This window comes from Solenopsis invicta, chromosome 10 (genome assembly GCF_016802725.1).
Source record: "Solenopsis invicta isolate M01_SB chromosome 10, UNIL_Sinv_3.0, whole genome shotgun sequence".
In the NCBI taxonomy this organism is placed as follows: domain Eukaryota; kingdom Metazoa; phylum Arthropoda; class Insecta; order Hymenoptera; family Formicidae; genus Solenopsis; species Solenopsis invicta.
In genome coordinates, this window is record NC_052673.1 from 4,909,892 (window position 1) to 4,936,981 (window position 27,090).

General features: G+C 32.9%; 2 protein-coding genes across 2 annotated transcripts; one reads left to right on the forward strand and one right to left on the reverse strand.

Annotated features, from left to right (window-relative positions):
* The first annotated feature begins 973 nt into the window (after positions 1 to 973).
* LOC105201296 (putative nuclease HARBI1) lies at positions 974 to 9,685 on the forward strand. The gene is made up of 4 exons (XM_039454008.1): positions 974 to 1,155; positions 8,953 to 9,239; positions 9,299 to 9,315; positions 9,398 to 9,685. The coding sequence occupies exons 1-4, from the start codon at positions 974 to 976 to the stop codon at positions 9,683 to 9,685; spliced, it is 774 nt and encodes a 257-aa protein (XP_039309942.1).
* An 884-nt stretch (positions 9,686 to 10,569) lies between these two features.
* On the reverse strand, positions 10,570 to 12,345 carry LOC105201294. Its single transcript, XM_039454408.1, has 4 exons — positions 12,007 to 12,345; positions 11,458 to 11,869; positions 11,276 to 11,370; positions 10,570 to 11,196 (listed from the first exon to the last, which is right to left on the reverse strand). Exons 2-4 carry the CDS (start codon positions 11,525 to 11,527, stop codon positions 10,756 to 10,758), a joined length of 606 nt encoding a protein of 201 aa, XP_039310342.1. The 5' UTR covers positions 11,528 to 11,869; positions 12,007 to 12,345; the 3' UTR covers positions 10,570 to 10,755.
* Between the last annotated feature and the right edge of the window lie 14,745 nt (positions 12,346 to 27,090).

Here is a 27,090-nt window from a genome sequence, read left to right on the forward strand (position 1 = left end):
CAAACAACGCAGCTCCGTTCACGCGCCGGATCTCCAATACGCGTAACAATAAATTTATTTTCGTTAAGGATTTTCCGAGTTATAACGCTTAAAAGTTACAGTATACCGTAGCTTTCAAGCCTCACAACTCAAAAAGTACTCAACAAAAATAAACTTTCTTAAAGTGTTTTGGAAAGGTCTCGAGATAAGCTACAAGAATATGCAATAAAAAATAGGAAGTTTTATTTAAAAAAATGAAGGTGACCTTCACGTGACCTTCAAGCAACTATTCAAGGTCAAATTAATAACACCATCTTATGTCCCCCTCGAAATCATCAACTTTTGTCTGAAACATTTTTGTTTACTGGGTTTAGTTTTCGAGATATTTGACTAGATCATTTAAAATATATATACATATATACGTGGGCCATTTGAAAAGTTTCCGGCCTCATCGACATAAAATAACTGTAGAGAAAAATTTCGCCGTCCGATAGATGGTCTTAACATATGTAAACCGTAAAAATTTGAAGTCATTCTGATCATTACTTCCTCTATGGCAATCTTTCAAAGTTGTCAGCTCACATTGTCTCAACAATGGAGAAAATTGAGTATCGCGCAGTGATAAAATTCCTTCATTTAAAAGGAAAAGACTCAGGAAATAAAAAATAAGTTAGACTCTGTATACGGAGAAGCTTTCCCTTCATTTACAACGGTCAAACATTGGGTGGCCGAGTACAAACGTGGTCGTACGAGCATTTTAGACGAGGAACGTTTCGGGCGCCTGAAAATCACTACAACTGACAAAATGGTCGATTTAGTGCATCAAACTGTGATAGAAAATCGTCGATTGACTGTTAAGGATATTGCTGAGGCTTGTGGGATATCATCTAAACGGGTGCACAAGATTTTACATCAAGAATTGGATATGAGAAAATTATCCGCGCGCTGAGTGCCGCGCTTGTTGACGATTGACCAAAAGCGCATACAGATAGACATGTCGCGCAAGTGTCTTAACCTGTATCAAAAAAATCCAGCGGAATTTTTGCGGCAAATGATAACCGTCGATAAAACCTGGGTACACTACCATACGCCTGAAACCAAACAACAGTCAAAGCAGTGGATTGCGGTGGGGGAACCAACTCCGAAGAAGGCAAAGGTCGTTTCTCTGCAAGAAAAGTGATGGCGACAGTCTTTTGGGATAGCCGTGGAATAATTTTTATCGATTACCTTACAAAGAGTAAAACAATCAACGAAGAGTACTAAGCTGCATTGCTGGATAAATTAAAGGCCATAATTAAAAAAAAACGTCCGCATTTGGCCAAAAAAAAATCTTGTTTCACCAGGATAACGCTCGGGTTCATGTCCATGGTCACAATGTCAAAATTGAACGAATTGAAATTTGAATTGCTTCCGCACTCACCCTATTCGCCAGATCTAGTGACTTTCCTGTATCCAAATTTGAAAAAATTTCTCGGAGGAAAAAAATATAAGTCAAATGCTGAGGTGAAAAACGCTGTAAAATATTTTTCGGGTTTAGACAATCAATTTTTTTCTGACGATTTAAAAGTATGGGATAAACGTTGGACCAAATGTATCAAGTTGCATGGAGACTACGTCGAAAAAAAAATTTTGTTTTGCTTCAAAATATGTGTTTTTCTTAAAAAGTCCGGAATCTTTTCAAATAGCCCTCATATATATATATATAAAAGGAAGACCGGGGCAAATCGTTAGACCTTTTTTTCTTTTGTGTCTCCTGAGTCCTATATTAATTTAAAAAAAAAAAACATGAGCCGGTTTGAAAGGTTGAACCTTCCCCTTCACAATGCCGATATAAATAGAACATGCAAATATACTTGCTTTAAAGTACATATAAAAATGTCGACCAATGTCAAGAATTAAGAATAGCCCCAAGCCCGGGATAATTCGTAACTAGTCCGGGAATATTCCGAAATTTGTATTTTAAGTTGAAAGTCTGTAAAAAAGCTGTTGTTAAGACTTTCTTTTATTTAAAAAAGAATGTAGGTATACAAAAAACAAATGCAAGCATACACGTTCGCATGTTTTTTTATGCCATCGGTGTGACAGATTTCCTAACCTTACAAGTGTCAATCTTTAACGCTTTATAACTTTTTACCTGCTTAAGAGCGACGATTTTATATTCATATTCATGTTCTATGTATTAAAAGACACAATATTATCATGTTTGAACTAAATCAATGAAGAACTTTATCTCAATGTTTAACTGTGCGTAGCGCAGACGTTCGTAACACAGCCGAAGGGTTAGGATTACCCAACTTAGGTTAGGCGCTGCAATCAGTATTAACGAATCGCCCCGGTGCTCAATATTACGAATAGCCCCAACATCAACTGTGCGCATTATTGCGTATGATCGACAAAAGTAGACATCGCACAGCAAAAAGTAAACACGAAATGTTTCAAATACGTTCAACTGGACACGATACATTCAAAGTTTTCAAAAAAACCTTATTATCTTATTTAAATTTCGAAGAAATGCCGATTATCAGAAATTACTTCGACTGTCGCAAAACACATTTTTCATTACTACGACTTCAATATGACACCATTACCAACAAATCTTTGTTAGCAACATCGTTACATTAGGACGTATTTACAGTATTTAAAGTAAATTTTTAATATGTACCCATAAAAAGATATTTCTAATTATCGAATTATCCCGTCTAACGATTTGCCCCGGTCTCCCCTATATATATATATATATATATATACATATTACTTTTAGTGTATATATGATAGAATATACATTTTTATATATATATATATATATATATGTTTGTCATAAGATATGTTCCAAGTTCATATTTTTTTTATAATTAAAGTGTCCTTACAAATTTAAAGTATAACGTTTGCCACTGGTTATATCATAATGTATACGATATATCATGAGTTAAATAGAATTTTCTATAGTATAATTGTTTCCAGGTCTTTTTTATATACTGTTGTTTTCTTTTTGATACACTGATTGTTTCCAGGTCTTTATAATATATTGATAATTTCCGAGATCTATAAATATTTAAAAAAGAATTTCTGCACAAAAAAATCCCAAATTGCAATGTGTTTATTTTACTACTGTATATGTTACTTGTACCATGTATTGCAGAACTATAGCAACTGAATTTTTGTTGATGAATTAATGACTTCATGATATGACAACTTTGTATAATCACTTGCCAACAATATGCAATTTTGAAATCGTTATTTTCAAAATATTTTGTTGTGCTTTGTAACGCAGTATGTCGGACCTAAGCCCGATTGACGCCAGGAAGGGGGGATAAGGGCCAATGAAATGACTTACAGAAAGAAGAATCCGTTTTTAATGAAAACGTTTATTTCAGCACAGACCTTTATCTCTCACGAGAATAAGCTCGTGTTACAATGTTCATGGCAAGAGTGCCTGCTTGTCGGTGTGACTGGAGCTTCAATGTTGGTCCTTTGTTTGCGTAATTCTTGAAGTGGCTGACTGCTCCTTGTAGATTGCAACGGATAGATGTGTAACATACAAATGCTTGATTATAACTCCCCCGATTGATCAATCAATGCTTATATACTAAGGTAATCGCGCTAAGCCGTTGCTTGGTGCGATGGCTTTCACATGGTCAGCGCTTTTGCAGCACGTATTTGGTCGTTGCCCGTTGGGTTTTCGGGATTTCGACTTTACCTTGTGCTGCAAAAGTGCTTACTAAAGTAATTTTACGTCCGGTGCATGGTAACTGATTCTTGTTGCCATGCACCGTGTTATGGCTAAACTATAACTATTTTATAAGATCATATTGTCGATAATACAAACTTTGAAGCTGTCATTTTATTAAATTAACAGCAGCACATACCCACAAAACATACGTAGTACATGCAATCTATATACATCCATGTATATTGCATACACATTGCATATACATTGCTTATGCAATGTACAAGCACCGGCAGAAATGGTGTCCCTCCGCGCTGATACTTGGCTGCCACACACACGCGAACTACGCGAGGCGCGCACGTACGTGTTTCGTGGTAACGCGGTGGAGGTCGGGTTGTCGGCAGAAAGTAGTGGGGGGCGTTTCGATACCGCATCTTCCTCGCTCGACGCTGGATCAAAAGAGAAGACACGAATCGAAGTGCTCAAGAAACTGCCAGAAATGGTGTCCTTCACGCCTATACGGGTAGTATACGGGATATCGCGGTTGGTCGCGCGCTGTTGTTATTTTTAATTGCATAATGAAATTTACTCGGATACGAAGATTCGTTTGAAAAATAATGTAAATAGAATTACGATTTTTAATAATAAATTAAAATTATGTTATTACCGCAATACAGCACTTACACGAAGAGAAAAAATTTCTTCATCTAAGCAAATTATGTTTGTTTAAGATCATAAATTCTTCCAAAAAGATTTTATATTGTTACTTATATATGAAACAATGAATTGTTGAGTTGACATTAATTTTTTTCTGTACAGTAATAAATTAAAATTATGTCATCACGGCAATATGTTATAGCTTCAATTCGTGGGACTATTACTTTACATAGAGGGCGGATCCCGATAGCGCACGGAACCGATAGCCCACCACTCACAGCGGCTGATGCCTAGAGTTTTTCCGTTGGTTGGGTTAAATAAGTCAAGATAATTGGTTGGTGGGCTATCGCACCGTGGGCTATCGGATCCCGTCCTTACATAGAGACATAATTTTAATTAATTAATAAAACTTGTAAATTTCTTTAAACAATTACTTATTAAAATAATCTGTATTAAAAAATAATTTTAATTCAATTAATTTATAGATATGTTAACATTATCGGGCAAGCCAGTTTACTTTGTAATTGAGGTAAAACAATACTCGGAGAAGTGACAGACTTCTTCATATTTTGACATTACAAATTACTGTACAAAATTTAAGAAAAATCAGAATCAGACGTTCATTCGAGTTCTCTCTCAGAGTATTGTTTTACCTCAATTACAAAGTAAACTGGCTTGTCCAATAATGTTAACACATATATATAAATTAATCGAATTAAAATTATTTTCTAATACACATTATTTTAATAAATAATTAAAGAGATTTACATTCATTAATTAATTAAAATTATGTCTCTATGTAAAAGTAATAGTCTCATAAATTGAAGCTAAAATATATTGCCGTGATGACATAATTTTAATTTATTACTGTACAGAAAAAAATTAATGTCAACTCAGCAATTCATTGTTTCATATATAAGCAACAATATAAAATTTTCTTGGAAGAATTTATGATCTTAAACAGACATAATTTGCTTAGATGAAGAAAATTTTTCTCTTCTGTAAGTGCTGTATTGCCGTGATAACATAATTTTAATTTATTAATAAAAATATTAATTCTATTTACATTATTTTTCAAACAAATCTTCGTATCCGAGTAAATTTCATTATGCAATTAAAAATTACAACAACGCGCAACCAACCGCGGTATCCCGTATACCGCCCGTATAGGCGCAAGGGACACCATTTCTGGCAGTTTCTCGAGCACTTCAATTCATGTTTTCTCTCTCGATCCAGCGTCGAGCGAGGAAGATGCGGTATCGAAACGCCCACCACTACTTTCTGCCGGCACCCCGATCTCCGCGGCGCTGCCACGAAACACGTACGTGCGCGCCTCGCGTAGTTCGCGTGTGTGCCGAGCGTTAGCGCGGAGGGACACTATTTCTGCCGGTGCGTGTACATACCGGGAATATATATAAATCTACCGCTTCGGAATCTTACGGATCGTGCGCAGGATCGCAGTGGCGCGCACGACAGGTGATCTCTCTTTATTTAATTACCTTATCTGTACCGTCGCGCCTGTACGCAACAGTAAGGCCGCTGAATATTGCAGGACGCAAAGAGGAAAGGTCCGACGTAGGGGACGTCGACACTCCACGCAGATCATCGCGTGGGAGACTCCGAATGAGGAGCTGCGAGAAAATGTTCCTGACTTGGTCCCGAGCGCGGAGGCGCCGGACACCGAAGAGTCCGCAGGGATAGCCGTCCGGCCTCGGAAAACCACGGGAAGAATCGCGAGCTGCCCGAAGACACTGACCTACCTCAAATTGCGCGCCGCGGCACGACAGCCTGATTAGAGGGTCGCGAGGACCGCGTAATGAAGCGGAACCAATAGCGGGGCGCGACGAGCCCCGTGCGTGGGGCGAGAGATCCTGCGTGCCGCCTGCCGAATTTCCTCGCGCTATCGATCACTTCGCTGTGGATCGCTCGAGAGACTGCTACGAGCTGGGACGACGGAAGCCGCTAACGCCCACGGGCGATCACTTTTTCGAGCCAAACCAGCGTCGTGGTGAGACGAACAAGACCGTGTAAAGCCACCGATTTCGCCGATCGGATGAGTCGCGCGCGTGATAATTGTAATTAGAGTTCCAGTTCGCTGTAAGATCTTCCGCCGGGATTAGATCCCGCGAGTGATCGCGTGCCGTCCGCGTGATCGGTCGTCGCGCGCCTCATCCGATCAAGTCGCGTCTTAATTTTCTTCGGTTCCGTTTATTGAGAGCGTCGCCGACACCACAGCCAAGTCGCGTTAATTGTGTCATACTCTTGTGGGTCGTCTGTAGTAGCGTTTGTACGTGTTTCTGTTTGGCGATCGCGTATTTCCGATCGCTTGTTTCGTACCAAATCGCCATATAATTTCGCGTGAAATGAGAGTGCGTGTGTAGAGTTGTGAGTGTGCACGGCGTGTTTTGTCCGCCGCTAATTAGAATGGAATTTTGACTCTCTCCGTTCGGTGAGCTCGTACCGCGTAGTATTTTCCGACCGCGCCCGAGTCGCGAGACATCGTCGCAGAACCTTGTGAGTAGCGTTAGATCTCGGAAATATATTATTCATTTCTCTATTAAGCTGAAGTGTTTTCTTTAAGTTCCCTCGCTCTCCTCTATCACCCCGCCCGTCGCGAACCACCCTCTCTGCCAATTCCGTGGCTGAGCCACCGGTTAAAAGAGCCCGTTATTGCCCGTGACGAAGTAGAGTGTTTTCTTTCTCCGGCATGAATCGAGGGATCGGTCACGTCCCGATCTAAGAGTGGCACGCTCGCTCGTGCCTGGCGCCCAATCGTATCGTCTAACTTCGCGCACTTGATGTGAGCGACTTTGCGAACATCCTGGCTACCTAACTAGCGTCACGAGCAATTAGCGTAGCGCTACATGCACCACGCTCGTGAGTGCGGTCGCAGTATATACACATGTATATACATTAGGGTGGTCCTTATTTTGGATATTTTCGAATTTTTATGCTCCCAGGGGTTTAAACGCTTCCAAATTAATAAAAAAAAATTCCTAAAAATTTTAGCTCTTAATTTCAATTCTAAGATAGTCCACATGATAGCCTAAGTTTCTTATAAAAATAACATGTAAAAAACTTTTTTTATCCTTTGAAATTTAATATGTCCTTTACGAATGATCCTAAAATTATGAGAAGTAAATATTTTTGTACAGAATTTAACGCTCTACAGAAGAGGTCTTATGATTTTTTGGTAAGTCTACTAGTTTAAAAATTATTCGAGGTCAAAGTTCAATTAAAATAAAATCAATGTTTTCAAGTATATTTACAAAATAAACAGTTGTACCACAAAATATATTACATATTTCTTGAAGGTTACAAATTTCATTATATTTCCATTATTTTAAAACTTTATTACATAAGAAACAAAAATTATTTGTTGATATTGTGACCAATACATATTTTTTATAGATCAAAAAAAACTGAAAATCTATTTATAAAATAGAAAATTTTAAAGAAGGGAAAATAATGTAAAAGTGTTTTGTTTTAAGCTTTGATGAACTTTATGAACCTATTTTCATATTTTCAACAATTGAACTTTTCGAGTATCAGAATAATTTTGATTATATTCTGATAATAATTGGACTATAAACTGTTGTTGCTCTGGTTTTTACTTAATATATCATGATAATCTTCAATTAATTTAACTGCACGCTTCGCTATGTCATTAACAACCTTTAAACTTTTAACTAACATTAAACCCTCGTTAAAACATTCGTTTTCATTCCAATCTGATGGACTTATGTTCAAAAAATCTGTACTTATTTGAAACCGTTTAAAAAACTAGAGTGACTTCGATGTTATAAATGAGGCAGCCTCAAGAAACTTGGGCTGTCATGAGGACTATCTTAGGGCCGGTTGTTCCATCTTCAAGTAAACCATCTGGTAATTTATCTAATAGTTGAAGTGTTGTTCTACCTTTTGGTAAAATTTATCTCTTTGGTAAATAGCCATTACTGGAAGATAAATTACACGGTGCTTTGGGTACCGTGTAAGCCACTTATCTGACAGATAAATACGTAGTGAGCCTGGTGGGAGTAGCCGGAGTAACCCACCACGGTTGGTGGGGTAGTGAGGTTAGAAATCATACATAGCCGTTCAATGGAAAATTCGCAAGTGTATTGAAAGTTTAACGCATTTGTATATTAATCTTTCACGATAGAGATTTTGCATATTATATTATAAAAAATGGAATTAGAATTATGCGAAAATAAATTTTATTACGATGATACTGAAGAATCAGATGAAGAAATACACATAGTTGTTCGACGTCGCAAACGATATACAATTCGTCAGCATCCAGATTTTTTTAACACTTATAAAAATATAGAATTTGTAAGACGATTTCGACTTCGCAAACGCACTGTGCAGATGATTTTAAATCTTATTAAAGAGAGAATAAGAAGCAGGACTAACAGGTAAATATTTTTCGTTTTTTTTTGGTTATTTATATACTTTATTGTCATATAAGAAAAAATACTCATACAACTAGGACATATAATAAATTTACATTTCTTACGGAAAATTTTTCATCTTTCACGTTTCCACCCTAAGTAAAAAATTACACGATCAATCATGCAATAAATTTAGCTAAAAGAAGGCTTTTCTATGATATTGTTAATATAATGGAAATACAATTTTTATTTCAGAAATCATGCTGTGTCACCACTACATCAACTATTGCTTACTTTAAGATTCTGTGCAACTGGATCCTTTCAAGTTGTAATTGGCGATTTTGGTGACATTCACAAATCCACAATGTGCAGGATTACAAAAAAGGTTTCAGAAGTAATAGCGTCTCTACGACCACAATATATTCACTTTCCTAATTCGAATCAGAGTCTAAGGCAGACAAAACAAAAATTGTACGACATTGCTCGTTTTCACAGAGTCATGGGAGCAATTGATTGTACTCATGTCAAGATGCTATCCTCAGGTATTAGATTGAAAATGATTGATAAATTTATAGTATTTACATCTTATTTATATTTATAGGTGGAGAAGAAGCTGAAGTATATAGGAATAGAAAAGGGATATTCAGTATAAATGTACAGGATATTTGTGATAGTACCTTAACATTTCTAGACATTGTAGCCTGGTTCATCCCATGATGCTACAATTTTTAATGCCAGCAGAGTACGCAAAAGATTTATTAATAGCGAAATAGGAGATGCACTATTACTTGGTGATAGTGGTTATGCTTGTTCAAACTTTTTATTGACACCACTGCTTGAAACTCATACTCAAACTGAACAATTATATAATGAATCTCAAATACGAACACAAAATGTCATTGAAAGAAGTTTTGGAGTACAAAGATTTGCTGCTCTAGCATTCAGTTTAAGACTTCAGCCTTTAACTGCACAAACTGTAATAGAGTAGCTATTGCAGTATTACATAATATTGCACAACACCTTTCAGAACCTGATCCGTTAGTTGATTTTGATGCTGAAGCTGCAATTGAGGAATTGGAAATCCAACAAGTACAATGTCATAATGGTATTGACAATGCAAATAAAAGGCGATCATTAATTGATACATATTTTGCAGGGTAATATATTATTTTCTGAATAATTTAAAAACACTGTCTCTTTAACAAAATTTTTGTTTACAGCCTTGTCCATTGATATGTACGTCGCTACATTTTTTCCATGCAGCATCTTTGTCTCACCAAGTTGTAGCATCTGATTTTCTACATTCTATTATATTTTTAAAGTCTTGAATTATTGAACACAATTGGGTATAACTCAATCACAAAAATTTTGTATATAGTCATATTTATTTTGTAACGTAAACCATTTGTATTTATAACAGTCACAACTCTTATATTATGTAACAAATATATTTAGTAATGTATCTCATCTTTTGTACGTATCACATTAATATATAATAAAGAACTGAAGAAATATATAAACTAACATACTTTATTCCAATAACGTATCATATTAGTATATAATAAAGAACTAAAGAAATATATAAACTACTTTATTCCAGTAACGCATCACATTAATATATAATAAAGAACTGAAGAAATATATAAACTACTTTATTCCAGTAATGTATCACATTAGTATATAATAAAGAACTGAAGAAATATATAAACTATTCTTTATTAATGTATTATACTAATAACCTAGATAGCAGAGAATTAAAAAAAAAATGTAAAAAAAATTCAGGTTTATGTCACCAATACTGAGTTTATTTTGAGATGTAAAAAGAATCTTTTTCTGAAAAAAAAGTCAGAAAAAGAATTCTTTGTGTATTTCAAAATAAACTCAGAATTGATGACATAAATCTGAATTCTTTTTGAATACTGTGTGCTATCTGGGAAAGAATGGAAGAAATATATAAACTATTCTATTCTAGTAATAGAATCTACACATACACTCTTTCTTTCTCTCTCTTTTAGTATCAAATTAATAAAGAAAGACTAGAAATTAAAGATAGTAATTTTATATGTTAATCACAACGTTTGTAATTTTTTTTAATTTAGCTGCCTTTATCTGTTTTTGTAATAATCTCATTTCGCTTTCAACTTTAGTAGTTTTTAATCTTTCTGCATTTATCTCAAGTTCTGCGAAGAATTGATTTTCTTTAATTTCTAGTTCTTTCTTTAATATCTTTTTTCTTATTTCTTGAAGTTCTTCTTTCATTTCTCGTTTTGAAGATTCATGTGAAATTTGTTGGTGTATTTTCTTTAACTTTTTAACAGTACGTAGTTCTGGCGTTATTTTCTTTTTCAATACAGAAACATCAGTCTCGTAAGTAATTGCTTTCTTAGTTACTTGGTTATAATCTTGAAGGTCAAATTTTTCATTTCCATTATTATTCTCTTTGTCAGAATTGATTAAGTATTCTACAGCAAATTGTTCATCATCTGATTTTGTGCCAGTCTGTGTAGACAAAGAATGTGCTTTAATTATTTTATTCTTGCATTAAAATACGCATATCATACATTTACAATATACGTACCAAATCCATACATACTTCGTCAAACTCTATAGAGTTGCTAGTGTCTGTAGAACATTGCTGCATATTTGCAATTGTTGCATCATTTTGATTGGCTTCTGTAAAAGTTCCAGAAAGTATTTTTAAACATTAGCTTAAATAAGATAATATATATTTCTGTATAACTCTAATAAAATGATATATACTTATATTTGGCTGATCTGGTTGATCACTATCCCACACAGATGGTAATCCTTCTATAGATGACGGCAGCATCAAAATAATATTTTCTTCGATACCAGTTAAGTGGAGAATTTTTGGTTCACCTCCACCAGGCTTAAATTGTTCTAATCTATTATTAGCCAATTTTTTTAAATGTTTTTCTTAATATCTTCATATTTAGCTTTTAATGCTTTTTTGGATCAAAAAACTTCACCGGAATTGGAATTAAATTCTTTCGCTACATTTTCCCATGCAGCATCTTTGTCTTGCCAAGTTGTAGCATCTTTTTTTTGCATTCTATTATATTTTTCAATTCTTGAATGATTGAAACTAATATTTCAATTTCTTTATTAGAGAAATTGGAACCTCTTTCTCTTTTTTTCTTTTCGACCATTTCTTTAACACAAATTATTAAAATATATTAGATATTATATTTTGTAATATATTTATGTACGTACATAATTTTTATATTTTATTTATATTCTATTCTTATAAAAATATAGCATATATATACAAATGAAAAAAAACCTCACCAGAAAATGAAGATCAAAATGTGAACGCGTAAGACACGACGATATCTTGGGTGAATCCCACAGAACATATATAAAGTGAATCCCAAGTATGCCTGACTCTGATGATTTTTAGGTTAGAATTGCACTCACTTGAAGTTGCTGATAAACGGTTCCGGAAGTAATAATCGCGATATATCGCTTTTAACTAACAATTAGTAAGTATCAGTAGGACCCATATAGCACAGAGAGATTGCAGGAACATTGCAAAATGATTTCATTAAAACATTGTAATATTGCATTTTGATTGCAAAACATTGCTGCAACATTGCTGGAAGATTGCAGCAACATTAAGAAGTCCGCTTTTTGAAATATTGCATTAAAACATCCCATTTTTCCAAAATATTCACATAAATATTATTACACCACATAATTCTAATGAACAAAACAATATTTGTGTAATATTTTAAAAAACATTTTTCGCAAAAAAAAATTTTTGGAAATCTTATTCGGAAATTTCCAAGCGGTCACCCATCCAAGTCGCGACTCTGGTGAACGTTGCTTGACCTCCGTGATCGCTGCGAATTGATCCCTCATGATGACCTGTGAATACTTTGTGCTGATATGTGTATATAACTGGTAGATTAGGGCAATATACGTTATAGAAAAAATGAAATATGTATAATTAAAGCACAGTATTTATATAAACAGATATAAAATTATAGTTTTTTATTAATTTTGCAAATGCAGAATAGCATTTGGAATAACTTTTCTAATATTTGTTTAAATAAGAATGTAATTAGAAAATGTATATCAATATAATACAATAATTAAATTAAATATGAAAAAATTTTTATTAAAAAAACAATTAAAAAATATTGTTTGTTCATTGGATTCTTGTAGATCAAGGTTTCTTCATATATGGATTTATTGATATAAATATTTATGTTTCTTAACAATACTATGATGCACACAGGACCACGGGACCACATGCTTTTTTCTAAACATCTTAGACTCCACATTTGAAGGATGTCTGCAGACGTCTATGCAAAGTCGATTTGCAGCCAACTTTAAAAGCTTGATTTGGATGAGACGACTCACAGTCGATATATGGACGGTTGTACTGTTAGGGAATGTAGAGATTCAACGGAAAATTTAGTAACGTCGCCCGACCTTAGTTTGCTAAATGCGGATGAATAATTATGGATGAGTTAAATTAATATATTATTATACGAATATTCTGCTTTGGCTCTTTATACCCATACAGCACAGAGAGATTGCAGGAACATCGCAGAATGATTTCATTGAAACATTGTAATATTGCATTTTGATTACAAAACATTGCTGGAAGATTGCAGCCAAATTAAGATGTCCGCTTTTTGAAATATTGCATTGAAACATCCCATTTTTCCAAAATATTCACATAAATATTATTACATCACATAATTCCAATAAACAAAACAATATTTGTGTTACATTTTAAAAAACATTTTTCGCAAAAAAAATCTCGGGAATATTTTTTCAGAAATTTCCAAGCGGTCACCCATCCAAGTCGCGACTCCAGTGAACGTTGCTTGACCTCCGTGATCGCTGCGAACTGATTCCTCATGGTGACTTGTGAACACTTTATGCTGATATGTGTATATAACTGGTAGATCAGGTCAATAAACGTTATCGAAAAAATGAAATATGTATAATTAAAGCACAATATTTATATAAACAAATATAAAATTATAGTTTTTTTACTAATTTTGCAAATGCAGAATAGCATCTGGAATAACTTTTCTGTTATTTGTTTAAATAAGATGTAATTAGAAAATATATATCAATATCATACAATAATTAAATTAAATATAAAAAATTTTTATTAAAAAACAATTAAAAAATATTGTTTGTTCATTGGGCTGTAGATCGAGGTTCTTTTCTTTATATATGGACCTATTTCATCTATTGATATAAATATTTATGTTTCTTAACAATACTATGATGCACACAGCACCACAGGACCACATGCCTTTTTCTAGACGTCTTATAGTCAACATTTGAAGGATGTCTGCAGACGTCTATGCAAAGTCGATTTGCAGTCAACTTTGAAAACCTAATTTGGATGAGGCGACTTACAGTCGATATATGGACGGTTGTACTCGTATGGAATGTAGAGATTTAGCGGAAAATTTAGTAACGTCGCCCGACCTAAATGCGGATGAATAATTATAGATGAGTTAAATTAATATATTATTATACGCGAATATTCTGCTTTGGCTCTTTATTGCCACTACTTTATTAAAAAATTATGATATTGCAATATTTCCGGAATATTACTGGCATATGCCATGCAATGTTGCAGACATATTGTTAATTTATGTTTCTGCAATGTCTTCGTAATATTGCATTGCAATCTGCAACATTGCAACGTTGCTGCAATGTTGCTGAAATTTTCTGTGCTGTATGGAAATTGCCACTACTTTATTAAAAAATTATGATATTGCAACGTTTCCGGAATATTACTGGCATATGCCATGCGATGTTGCAGACATATTGTTAATTTATGTTTCTGCAATGTCTTCGTAATATTGTATTGCAATCTGCAACATTGCTGCAATTTTCTGTGCTGTATGGGCAATAAATAGTCGTGGAACAACGCTCATGTAAAAGCATTTGGTAAACTACCGGATAAAATTTATCCTGCAGGTAGTAATCTGCCGAGTAAGCATAGATTTACCTGAGGATGGAACAACCCACCCTTAGAGTTGATATTAAGAACTCAAATTTTTAGGAAATTTTTTTTTTATTAATTTGGAAGCGTTTAAACCCCTGGGAGCATAAAAATTCGAAAATATCCAAAATAAGGACCACCCTAATATACATAGAAAATGAATTTCACTGTTTATATATATACACATGTATATACAAAGAATATGATATTTCACTGTCTATGTATACGAGGTGTGTTCAAAAAGTATCGCGAATTTTGTGTTTTTTCAAAAATTATTTATTTATTCATGAATATCTATTTTGTCCCCTTCAAAGTAATCCCCATGAGATATTATACACTTGTGCCAACGGTTTTTCCAATCTTCGAAGCACTTCAAAAAATCATTTTTTTTTATTTTGTTCAGCTCCTCCTTCGATGCCGTCTTTATCTCGTCAAGCGTAGCGTAACGTCGTCCTTTCATGGGCCTCTTCAGTTTAGGGAACAAGAAAAAGTCACAGGGGGCCAGATCTGGGGAATACGGTGGCTGCGGCATCATTAGTGTGTTGTTTTTGGCCAAAAAGTCGCGCACAAGCAACGATGTGTGAGCAGGGGCGTTATCGTGGTGCAAAAGCCAATTTTTGTTCTTCCACAAATCCGGGCGTTTCTGGCGGATTGCTTCGCGCAAATTGCGCATAACTTGCAGGTAATATTCCTTATTGACCGTTCTACCCTGTGGCAAGAACTCATGATGCACCACGCCCCTGCAATCGAAGAAAACTGTCAGCAAAACTTTCACATTCGACCGAACTTGGCGCGCTTTTTTCGGTCTTGGTTCGTGCGGCAGCTTCCATTGAGATGATTGAGCTTTGGTTTCCACGTCATAACCATAAACCCACAAGTCGTCACCAGTTATGACCCTCTGGAGCAAATTTGGGTCGTCGCGGACAGAGTCCAACATCTCATTAGCAATGTTCATGCGATGCTGTTTTTCGCAATTGAGCAATTTTGGTACGAATTTCGCGGCGACCCGTCTCATGCCCAAATCATTGATAAAAATCGAATGACACGAGCCAATTGATATGTTTAGGTCCTCAGCAACTTCTCTAACGGTGATTCGACGATTGGCCAATACCATTTTCTCCACTTCATTAATTTTTTCGTCTGTTGTTGAAGTGCTCGGGCGTCCGGCACGCTCTTCGTCGTTCACATCTTCTCGGCCTTCTGAGAACATTTTGTACCACCGATAAACGTTGCTTCGGTCCAAGGTAGCTTCTCCGTATGCCACAGTCAACATTCGGAATGCATCCGCGCACTTAATTTCGTTTTTCACACAAAATTTGATACAGGTTCTTTGATCCATTTTTTTGAATAGGTAAAAATCGAAGACGATCCAAAACACGTGCAAGCAAAGCAGCTGTCAACAATTAAGTGAACATTCAAAATGGCCGAGCTTGTCGGCATAAGTGAGAGTACCAACATAACGCCACAAAAAGATCGAAATTCGAATATACGTAACCCGCGAAAATTCAAAATTCGCGATACTTTTTGAACACACCTCGTATACAGAGAATATGATGTTTCACTGTCTATGTATATACCCAAAAAACATTACATGTGTCATGTACATATACCCTGTACGTATATCCATGTATTGTATATATTTGCAAAAATATTATATTATTACACCACATAATTCCAATTAGCAAAACAATATTTTTGTAACATTTAAAAACATATTTTTTGTAAAAAAAAATTTTGGCAATTTTCTCTCGAAAATTCCTAAGCGGCCACCCATTCAAGTTGCGGTCGCGATGGACGATGCTTGACTTCTAAACATTATACGAAATTAATATTAAAAGGTCCTATATATAATGACATAAAAAAAGATACATAATATATAATGATATATAAAAAATTATTTCCTGAGATTCATTTTATGTTTTGAAATATGAGAAAATTACAACATGTAACGTTTAATTATAATATCAACAAATGAAAATAAATGTTTTGTTTTCAAATCAAATAAACATTTAAAATAGTTAAAGTAAAATAAAACAAAACAAAAAAGTGCTACTTATAATCCTGAGTTGTACATAATAAAAACATATAAAGATCGAAAAACACGAGACATATTCTGAAAACAAAGTCATGGAATTCAATTAGACGTAAAAAAACAGTTGAATTGCCAAAGGATAAGAATATTACATATAACTTATTCTTTCGACAGAAAAATAAATAAATGTAAGAAATGAAACAACGAGAAAGTATACGTTATGCTGACAATCTTCTATTTTTTAAATTATGTACTACCCTTCCAATTGTTTTGAAAATTAAATATCCCACATAGCACGTAATATTTCTGTAATATCACAGAAATATTGCAATATCACAGAAATATTACATATTACTGTGAAATATCACAGAAATATTACTGTGATATCACACAGTGATAATGACATTGAAATATTCCAGAATATCACAGGAATATCACAGAAATATTACTGTAATATTACACAGTGATAATAACATTAAAATATTCCAATGATATCATTGCAATATATTGTTGCAATATTTAATCCTAAAGAACAAAGTAATGTCAAATGACGTTTCTATTATGTCTCATTAGTGCAACGTCACTAATTCTTTAATTAATTTTGATATTTTCAATATCCATAATATTCTTGGTAATTTCAGTATCCCATAGAAGAAATCAACTTATAAATAAAGTAATAATGTTTTTGCTCTTTCGTGGAATGAAAATAAAAGTTAAGAAAAAGAATTAATTAACTTTATCATTAGTTTAGATATTTACTTAGTTTATCTCTTAAACTAAATATATATAAACTAATGTAAGCTCTTCTATGTAATCTATCAATTTAATTATCGCTTTACAACTCGATCAATAATGATTTTATTAAAAAATTACAGAAAAACCTTTGTATTTGTCTTATTGGCATTTATAATTTTTACAGGAACACAAAAATCGATTTTAATTTTTAAAAATTTTTATCATGAGGAATTTTTTTAAAGAAAATGTTTACAAAAAGTTTTGTCAATACATATTTATTATTCACTTGGCAATAAATATTTTAAGGTATATTTAGAAGTTTTTGAAAAAAATATACATTTTTACGTTATTTAATATTTACTGCTTAGTACATTATTTTGTAAAATAGTTTATTCATTAATATTGTTTAGACTATTATACACCACAGTAAAAGGTTAATTATAAATATTATTAAATAAAATTTAAGTTAATTAAAATATTAAATTTCCAACAAATTTTTCTTTATACTTCAATTTTCTTTTTCAATTCTATTAAAAAATATGATTATACAGGGTGTATGATAATGGTTGTCCCCACGTTTTACCGTAAGAGTTGACTTACCGACTTGCACTTGTAGTTCACTAAACGCTCCTTAGATGGCAGATGCTTTGGCACAGGATCGAGTTACACGTACAGTGAGGTGCAACGATTCGCAGGGTCATAGTAGGTAGCTTGAGTTACCGACGCTGAGTCGGTAACGATAACGCACGCGCGCGCTCGGAACATGAATAATTTTATAGATCAAATGTTTTTATTATTTATGTTTATTACTTTATTAGTCTACATATTTGTGTATAACTATATATAATTATGTATGAAATATTTTTACTGGAAGTGAGAAAGATAAAGAAATAAATTAGTATGTCTCAGATACTTTGTTTTCAATTTTAAATATAAATTTATTTAGTTTAATGTAATTATGTTTTTGTTTCTATTGCGTATAAACAATAATATATATATATAATTACATACGCAAAATTATTAACGCCAAAATGCAGAATAATCTCCGTTACGTTATGTTTATACCATTTGTAGATCTATCCGTATAAATTTGATTCAGTATTATGTTATTATTTTTGCACAGACAGAGATATACATAACAACAAAGATAAACGTGTATGAGAAGGTAGGAAAGGTAAGGGAATAAGTCATTTTTTAAAATTAAAAATATATTGGTTCTTTAATATTTTCTTTTTTTTTATTAAATATTGCATTCTTGACAAATGTTCCACCGTTAAATAATTTGGTGGTTCTGAAAAGAATTTTTAGGTGAATAGACATTTAGCGATTGTATTTTGTTTATATTTCTTTTCCATGCTAGTAAGAGATGCAACAATCGCCGCGCGATTCTGCGCAGGCTTTCTTGCATATCTTACTAGCATGGAAAAGGAATATAAACAAAATACAATCGCTAAATGTCTATTCACCTAAAAATTCTTTTCAGAACCACCAAATTATTTAACGGTGGAACATTTGTCAAGAATGCAATATTTAATAAAAAAAAAGAAAATATTAAAGAACCAATATATTTTTAATTTTAAAAAATGACTTATTCCCTTACCTTTCCTACCTTCTCATACACGTTTATCTTTGTTGTTATGTATATCTCTGTCTGTGCAAAAATAATAACATAATACTGAATCAAATTTATACGGATAGATCTACAAATGGTATAAACATAACGTAACGGAGATTATTCTGCATTTTGGCGTTAATAATTTTGCGTATGTAATTATATGAATATATTATTGTTTATACGCAATAGAAACAAAAACATAATTACATTAAACTAAATAAATTTATATTTAAAATTGAAAACAAAGTATCTGAGACATATTAATTTATTTCTTTATCTTTCTCACTTCCAGTAAAAATATTTCATACATAATTATATATAGTTATACACAAATATGTAGACTAATAAAGTAATAAACATAAATAATAAAAACATTTGATCTATAAAATTATTCATGTTCCGAGCGCGCGCGTGCGTTATCGTTACCGACTCAGCGTCGGTAACTCAAGCTACCTACTATGACCCTGCGAATCGTTGCACCTCACTGTACATACAGGCCCCTGGTGAAATTTTTTCTCAGATCTTTTTTGTATCATTTTTCAGAACATGTGTATAATTTTTTATAAAACGTTATAAAATCTAAAAGGTTAAAAAAATATTTTTTTTAAATTGTGAAATGAGAAATCTCAGAATATTTCAGAATTCACATGTATGAAAAGTTCTAAGAAAAGTTGTAGATTTTTTAAGTATTTCTAATTGTATTTTCAAAAAACGTTCCAATTTGTATAAAAATTATAAGGAAAAACTTTAACCATGTTTTCAGGAAAAATATGAGAAGTTATAAATTTTTTATTTCTTGTTGAAAAAAAATGTAAAAAAAGATTAGACAATCTAAAGAATTTCACATAATTTCACATGCGATCATTCTGAGAAACTATGAAATTTATTATTTCATATTATTTGGGAAAAGTGTTAAGAAATATTAGATAATCTGAACAATTTTTCAGAAATTATAATAGGATCGTTTTGATTGACATATTATATTTTACGTTTCGGTGAAAAAAATGTGAGAAAATTTGAAAAAAATTTTTTATAAGTTCACATAATTACTTACGAATTGTTAACATAAAAAATTATGAAAAAAGTTTTTACTAGGGAAAACTGTGCATGGTTTATTATATTATTTCTGAAGTTCTTTAAAATAAAAGTACTTCAAAGATAATATTTAAATTTAAAGGATTAAAAGTATTAAAAAGTTGTGATAAAAATTGTGTGGATATTAAATATACTGAATATTTTTTCTACGTTTCTATTTACTACTTTTATTTATTAATCTGATTAATAAATAGAAGTAGTAATCTTAGTAATAAATCTAATATAACTAACCATGCACAGCTTTCCCTAGGAAAAACTTTTCTCATAATTTTTTTATAAAATTCTTATAATTTTTCATGTTAACAATTTGTAAGTAATTATGTGAACTCATAAAAAATTTTTTTCAAATTTTCTCACATTTTTTTCACCAAAACGTAAAATATAATATCTCGATCAGAACGATCCTATTATAAATTCTGAAAAATTGTTCAGATTATCTAATATTTCTTAACACTTTTCCCAAATAATATGAAATAATAAATTTCATAGTTTCTCAGAATGATTGCATGTGAAATTCTTTAGATTGTCTAATATTTTCTTACATTTTTTTTCAACAAAAAATAAAAAATTTATAACTTCTCAAAACGATTCCATAATTATAAAAATTTTTTTATATTTTATCATATTTTTCCCGAAAACATCCCTGGTTAAAGTTTTTTTCATAATTTTTATACGAATTGGAACATTTTTCGAAAATACAATTAGAAATGTCTACATCTTTTCTTAAAAAGTCTACATCTTTTCTTAGAACTTTTCATGCGAATTCTGAAATATTTTAAGATTTCTCATTTCACAATTTAAAAAAAATACTTTTTTAACTTTTTAGATTTTATAACGTTTTATAAAAAATTATACACATGTTCTGAAAAATGATACGAAAAAAATCTGAGAAAAGGTTTCACCAGGGGCCTATATGTACGTGTAACTCGGTCCTGTACTGAAGCATCTGCCATCTAAGGAGTGTTTAGTGAACTACAAGTGCAAGTCGGTAAGTCAATTCCTACGGTAAAACGTGGGGACAACCATTATCATACACCCTGTATATATGATTATATATTCCATCATTAATTATTTCACAATTTTCATTAATTATATGTATGTATATAATGTTGCGGCTCGGACACCAACCGTCACAACATACGACGAAACAAGCGAGCGCGTGCACAGCCGCTATGCAATCCATGTGTATAAGACTCCATGCAAACAAGTGAGTGTTGTCACCACCGCTAGGTGGCCGCGCCGCTGAAGACCTTCTCATGAGTCGAGTGCAGCCACAGGTGTTATATCTAGACGCTACCGCGGCCGACTCAGGGTGATTTTACATGAAGCGCGGAAATAACTAGATTCCGCGTTTCCGCGTTTCTTTCCGCGTGTAAGCGGAAAAGCGGAATTCAACGGAATCACACTGGTGTGCAGCAGTGTTGCCAGATCGTGGATTTTCTCCCTAGATTTAGAGTTATTTTGCAGATTTAGGGAGAAATTTAGGGAGACAAAATATTTAGGGAGTATGTTTAGGGTTTTTTTCTGTTTACCGTAAAAAATATTTGACCGCGCGGTGCGCTGTTATGCTTTGTGATCTTACTTGACTCGAGTAGTGGCGCTGCGTGCATGCGATCAGAAGAAAGATAGTGATAGAAAAAGCTGAAGAAGAAGGAAAGAACGTAAGAGACAGAATCAGAAATAAGAACGCAACCGGTCCTGCTTGGTGTTTTCACCCGCTAATTTCGATCGCTAATGTCATTTGTTGCCCTGTGCGCGATTTTCACCCTACCACGGATTATGAAAAGCTGTCTACTAGATCTTTCTTGAAATCTAAACAATACGCAGTGAGTATTCAATATGTGCATTGTATAATTATACTGTTGGTGCTTGCTTATCAGTGTAATCAGACTTTGTTAGCATTTATACTAAATTTTTTATATGGATTCAGGATCGCTATTACCGTAAGACGTCCTCAAGATGATCCTAAATCTGTTCTGGATGTTCATGTAGACATTTAGGACGGATTCAGGATCATCCTGAAGTGCTATTAAGGGTTCATCAAATCTGATACAAATACACAAAGTCTAGCAACACAATGTTTGCGTATATTTCAAAACTTGCCACACAATGTGAATGACATGTTCCAGCGCAGATTATTTTCATTTTATATTACTTATATAAATGAACAATAGACAAACGAAATCGCAATTCACCATTGACTCGCTTTATATAAATATACATATATACTTGAAAAGTTGACTACATTTTTGTCAATTTTTCAAGAATCAAAAATTAAAATGAGGAATTTTGTAATGTGCACGGATCGCTGGAACAGTTTTGATGAAATCGAGCCTACGTTATGTATTTTTTTGTAGTTCATACCCTTCTTGTTGTCAATAAGTATAAACGCCCGTGTAAAGTGTACCGACATCTAATAAGAACAACTAAATTTCTAGTATTCAAAAATTAACAATGCCACAAACAACCACAACCAAAAAGCAGTACGTACAAAAGTATATAAAAGCTTGGGAAGATGACGTCGAATTCAAAGGTAATTATTTTGTAATTTAATTTGATAATATTAATTTTATAAATACAAATTATTTATTAATGACTTTTCTAGGTTGGTTGAAACCTTGTGTTGGAGACAATACAAAAGCACACTGTGCTTATTGTAAGATCGATATTTTGGCACATCGAAAATCGCTAAAAACACACAGAAATACTAAAAAACACATTCAAAATTCTAAACTTGAAAAGGAATGCTTGCGACTCCCTAAAATTGACAATTTTGCACCGCCACGTATTGATAATCTTCAAAAAATAGCTGAATTAAAAATAGCTGCCTTTATATGTGAGCATTGTTCAATAAATGCTGTCGATGATTTGAGTAAAATTATAAAAAATTTGGACTCGACTTCCCATGTTCTTAAGAATATTAAGATTCACCGTACAAAATGTACAGGGTTGATCGTAAATGTTATTTCCCCTTGTTTATTTAAAGAAATGCTTGATGATTTAGGAGAATCTTATTATTCATTAATTATTGACGAAAGTACAGCGATAGATAATACAAAAATCATGTGTATTATGATTCGATATTTTAGTTCTACTTTAAAAAAAATTCGTACAACATTTTACAAATTATTTTCATTAGAATCTGGAACCGCTGAAAATATGACCAACTCATTAATAAGTCATCTTCAAAATGATGGCTTAAATATAAAACATTTAATTGGTATAGGGGTCGATGGAACAAATAGTATGATTGGCAAAAATGACTCGGTAGCATCTAGATTAAAACGTATAATTCCTCATTTAGTGGTTATAAAATGTATTTGTCATTCACTTCATCTGGCCGCTGAAAAGTCCTGTGACCATTTACCAAGAAATTTAGATTATTTAGTTAAGAAAAGTCACACCTGGTTTTCGCATAGTACAAAAAGAAATATTGAATATAGGAAAATATACGAAGCTATAAATCAGAGTACGCCGAAAAAAATTGCTAAGTTATCAGGAACTCGGTGGCTCGCTCGTATAGAAGCCATTAAAACTATTATTGATCAATGGGATGAACTGAAACTACATTTTGAAATGGCCAAAAGTTCCTATCGATGCAGTGAAGGGTATGTTGCTGAGGAATTATACAACATGTATAAAAGTGACGAAAATAAGATTTATTTGATATTTCTACGCGATGTTTTAAAAGATATTACTAATGTAAATAAACTTTTCCAGTCTAGTGAAGTAGAATCACTTAAATTGTTGAAAGATTTAAATGATCTATTATATTTAATTTTGCAACGAATTGTAGTGCCTGATCAACTAGAGAAGGTTAAAAATCAAGATTTGATTAATTATAACTTCCAAGATTATCTCATGTCTATAGATTGCGTGTATTATGGATATTATTTTAATGAATTTTCTGTAAACATTAATCCTCAAAATTTGAAAAGTATTAAAGAAAGATGCAGATCATTTTATATCGAATTGGTTAAACAATTGCAAGAGCGAATTTCCAAAAATTTGCAAATTTTAGGAAAACTAAGCTATTTCACTCCAGAAAGTGCAATGAATAGATCGAAAGGTGATACAGATATAGCTGTTAGTTTTAAAGAAATTTGTTTGGACGTTGACTCTACCGTCAAAGAGTGGAATATTCTGCATCGTTTAGACATAAACTCAAATAATTCTGAGGATTTTTGGGTTAAAATAAACAATAATGTAGACGCTGCAGGTGAAAAGCGTTTTAAACATATCTCGAAATTAGCTCTCGCGCTTCTCTGTTTACCATTTTCAAATGCTTCAGTCGAGAGAGCATTTTCAATAATGAATATTGTTAAAGATAAGCTACGAAATAGATTAATCATTAGAACATTAGATGCAATCCTCAGAGTGCGATATTTGTTGCCAAATACGTGCGCAAACTTTCAACCATCAAATCAAATGTTGCAAAAATTTGTAAGTGAAAGAGTTTATAGAGGCCAAATAGATATTCAAGCTTTTGACATTTTAGATTATTTTGAAACAATTGAAAAATATTAAATTTCGTTTTTTGTGACATAACGAACATTCTTCTTTAAACCCTAAAAATAAAATTCAGAGTGTATGTCGAATGTAAAGGGAAAGTAACGGAAGCGTAAACGAAATTTCTATATAGGAAGCGAAAATTGGGACAATAAAATTTTACAGTCCATTGTCCCAATTTTCGCTTCCTAGAAGTTTTATTTAGACTTCCATCACTCTTTCCTTACATTTGATTTACACTCCGAATTCTATTTTCAGGAAAATTATATATCGTTTATAAAAGTATATAATATATTGTATATATTATGTACAGATACTATGTAAGCGTTAATAAAGAAATATTACACACACACACACACACATATATATATATATATATATATATATATACGAGGTGTGTTCAAAAAGTATCGCGAATTTTGAATTTTCGCGGGTTACGTATATTCGAATTTCGATCTTTTTGTGGCGTTATGTTGGTACTCATGTCTCTCACTTATGCCGACAAGCTCGGCCATTTTGAATGTTCACTTAATTGTTGACAGCTGCTTTGCTTGCACGTGTTTTGGATCGTCTTCGATTTTTACCTATTCAAAAAAATGGATCAAAGAACCTGTATCAAATTTTGTGTGAAAAACGAAATTAAGTGCGCGGATGCATTCCGAATGTTGACTGTGGCATACGGAGAAGCTACCTTGGACCGAAGCAACGTTTATCGGTGGTACAAAATGTTCTCAGAAGGCCGAGAAGATGTGAACGACGAAGAGCGTGCCGGACGCCCGAGCACTTCAACAACAGACGAAAAAATTAATGAAGTGGAGAAAATGGTATTGGCCAATCGTCGAATCACCGTTAGAGAAGTTGCTGAGGACCTAAACATATCGATTGGCTCGTGCCATTCGATTTTTATCAATGATTTGGGCATGAGACGGGTCGCCGCGAAATTCGTACCAAAATTGCTCAATTGCGACCAAAAACAGCATCGCATGAACATTGCTAATGAGATGTTGGACTCTGTCCGCGACGACCCAAATTTGCTCCAGAGGGTCATAACTGGTGACGAATCGTGGGTTTATGGTTATGACGTGGAAACCAAAGCTCAATCATCTCAATGGAAGCTGCCGCACGAACCAAGACCGAAAAAAGCGCGCCAAGTTCGGTCGAATGTGAAAGTTTTGCTGACAGTTTTCTTCGATTGCAGGGGCGTGGTGCATCATGAGTTCTTGCCACAGGGTAGAACGGTCAATAAGGAATATTACCTGCAAGTTATGCGCAATTTGCGCGAAGCAATCCGCCAGAAACGCCCGGATTTGTGGAAGAACAAAAATTGGCTTTTGCACCACGATAACGCCCCTGCTCACACATCGTTGCTTGTGCGCGACTTTTTGGCCAAAAACAACACACTAATGATGCCGCAGCCACCGTATTCCCCAGATCTGGCCCCCTGTGACTTTTTCTTGTTCCCTAAACTGAAGAGGCCCATGAAAGGACGACGTTACGCTACGCTTGACGAGATAAAGACGGCATCGAAGGAGGAGCTGAACAAGATAAAAAAAAATGATTTTTTGAAGTGCTTCGAAGATTGGAAAAACCGTTGGCACAAGTGTATAATATCTCATGGGGATTACTTTGAAGGGGACAAAATAGATATTCATGAATAAATAAATAATTTTTGAAAAAACACAAAATTCGCGATACTTTTTGAACACACCTCGTATATATATATATATATATATAGTTTATGTATTGTATTTAATTTATTATCTGTTTATTAAATTTGACAATTGTAACAATATTGATAATCCTAATATGATCGGGAAGTGTATTAACACAATTGAAATAAAGGTAACGGTTATAACGATCGAAAGCGCCCAGGAAAAAATATTTTATACATGAAATATGTCCATATATAAATATATATGATTATATATATATTTATATATAAATGAATATATAATTATATACATATGAACATATTTTATATACAATTATACATAATTATATATGATTATATATAAAACATTTTTTCCCGGGCGGATCTTAGTGCTCAATAATTTCTTAGGTAAATTTATACACATTTACAAGTTCCTATATTAGCTCGAAATATTTAACTTTTAAAAATAGATCTAAAATATTTTCGATTCCCTTCTCTATTATGTATTAATATATAAAATTAATACTATTAATAATAATTAAATAGAATATTTTAGTATATTTTATTTCATTTTAAACATAATATTAGACAATTTTATTTATACCATTGTGTAGGTGATTTATATATAGCTTAAAACAGTTTATAAATAAATGGAAAATGTTTATTGATATAAATGTTTATTGATATAAATGTTTATTAATAAACAGAAAAATGTTTAGGGAGAAATTTGGGGTTTTTCGGAATCAATTTAGGGA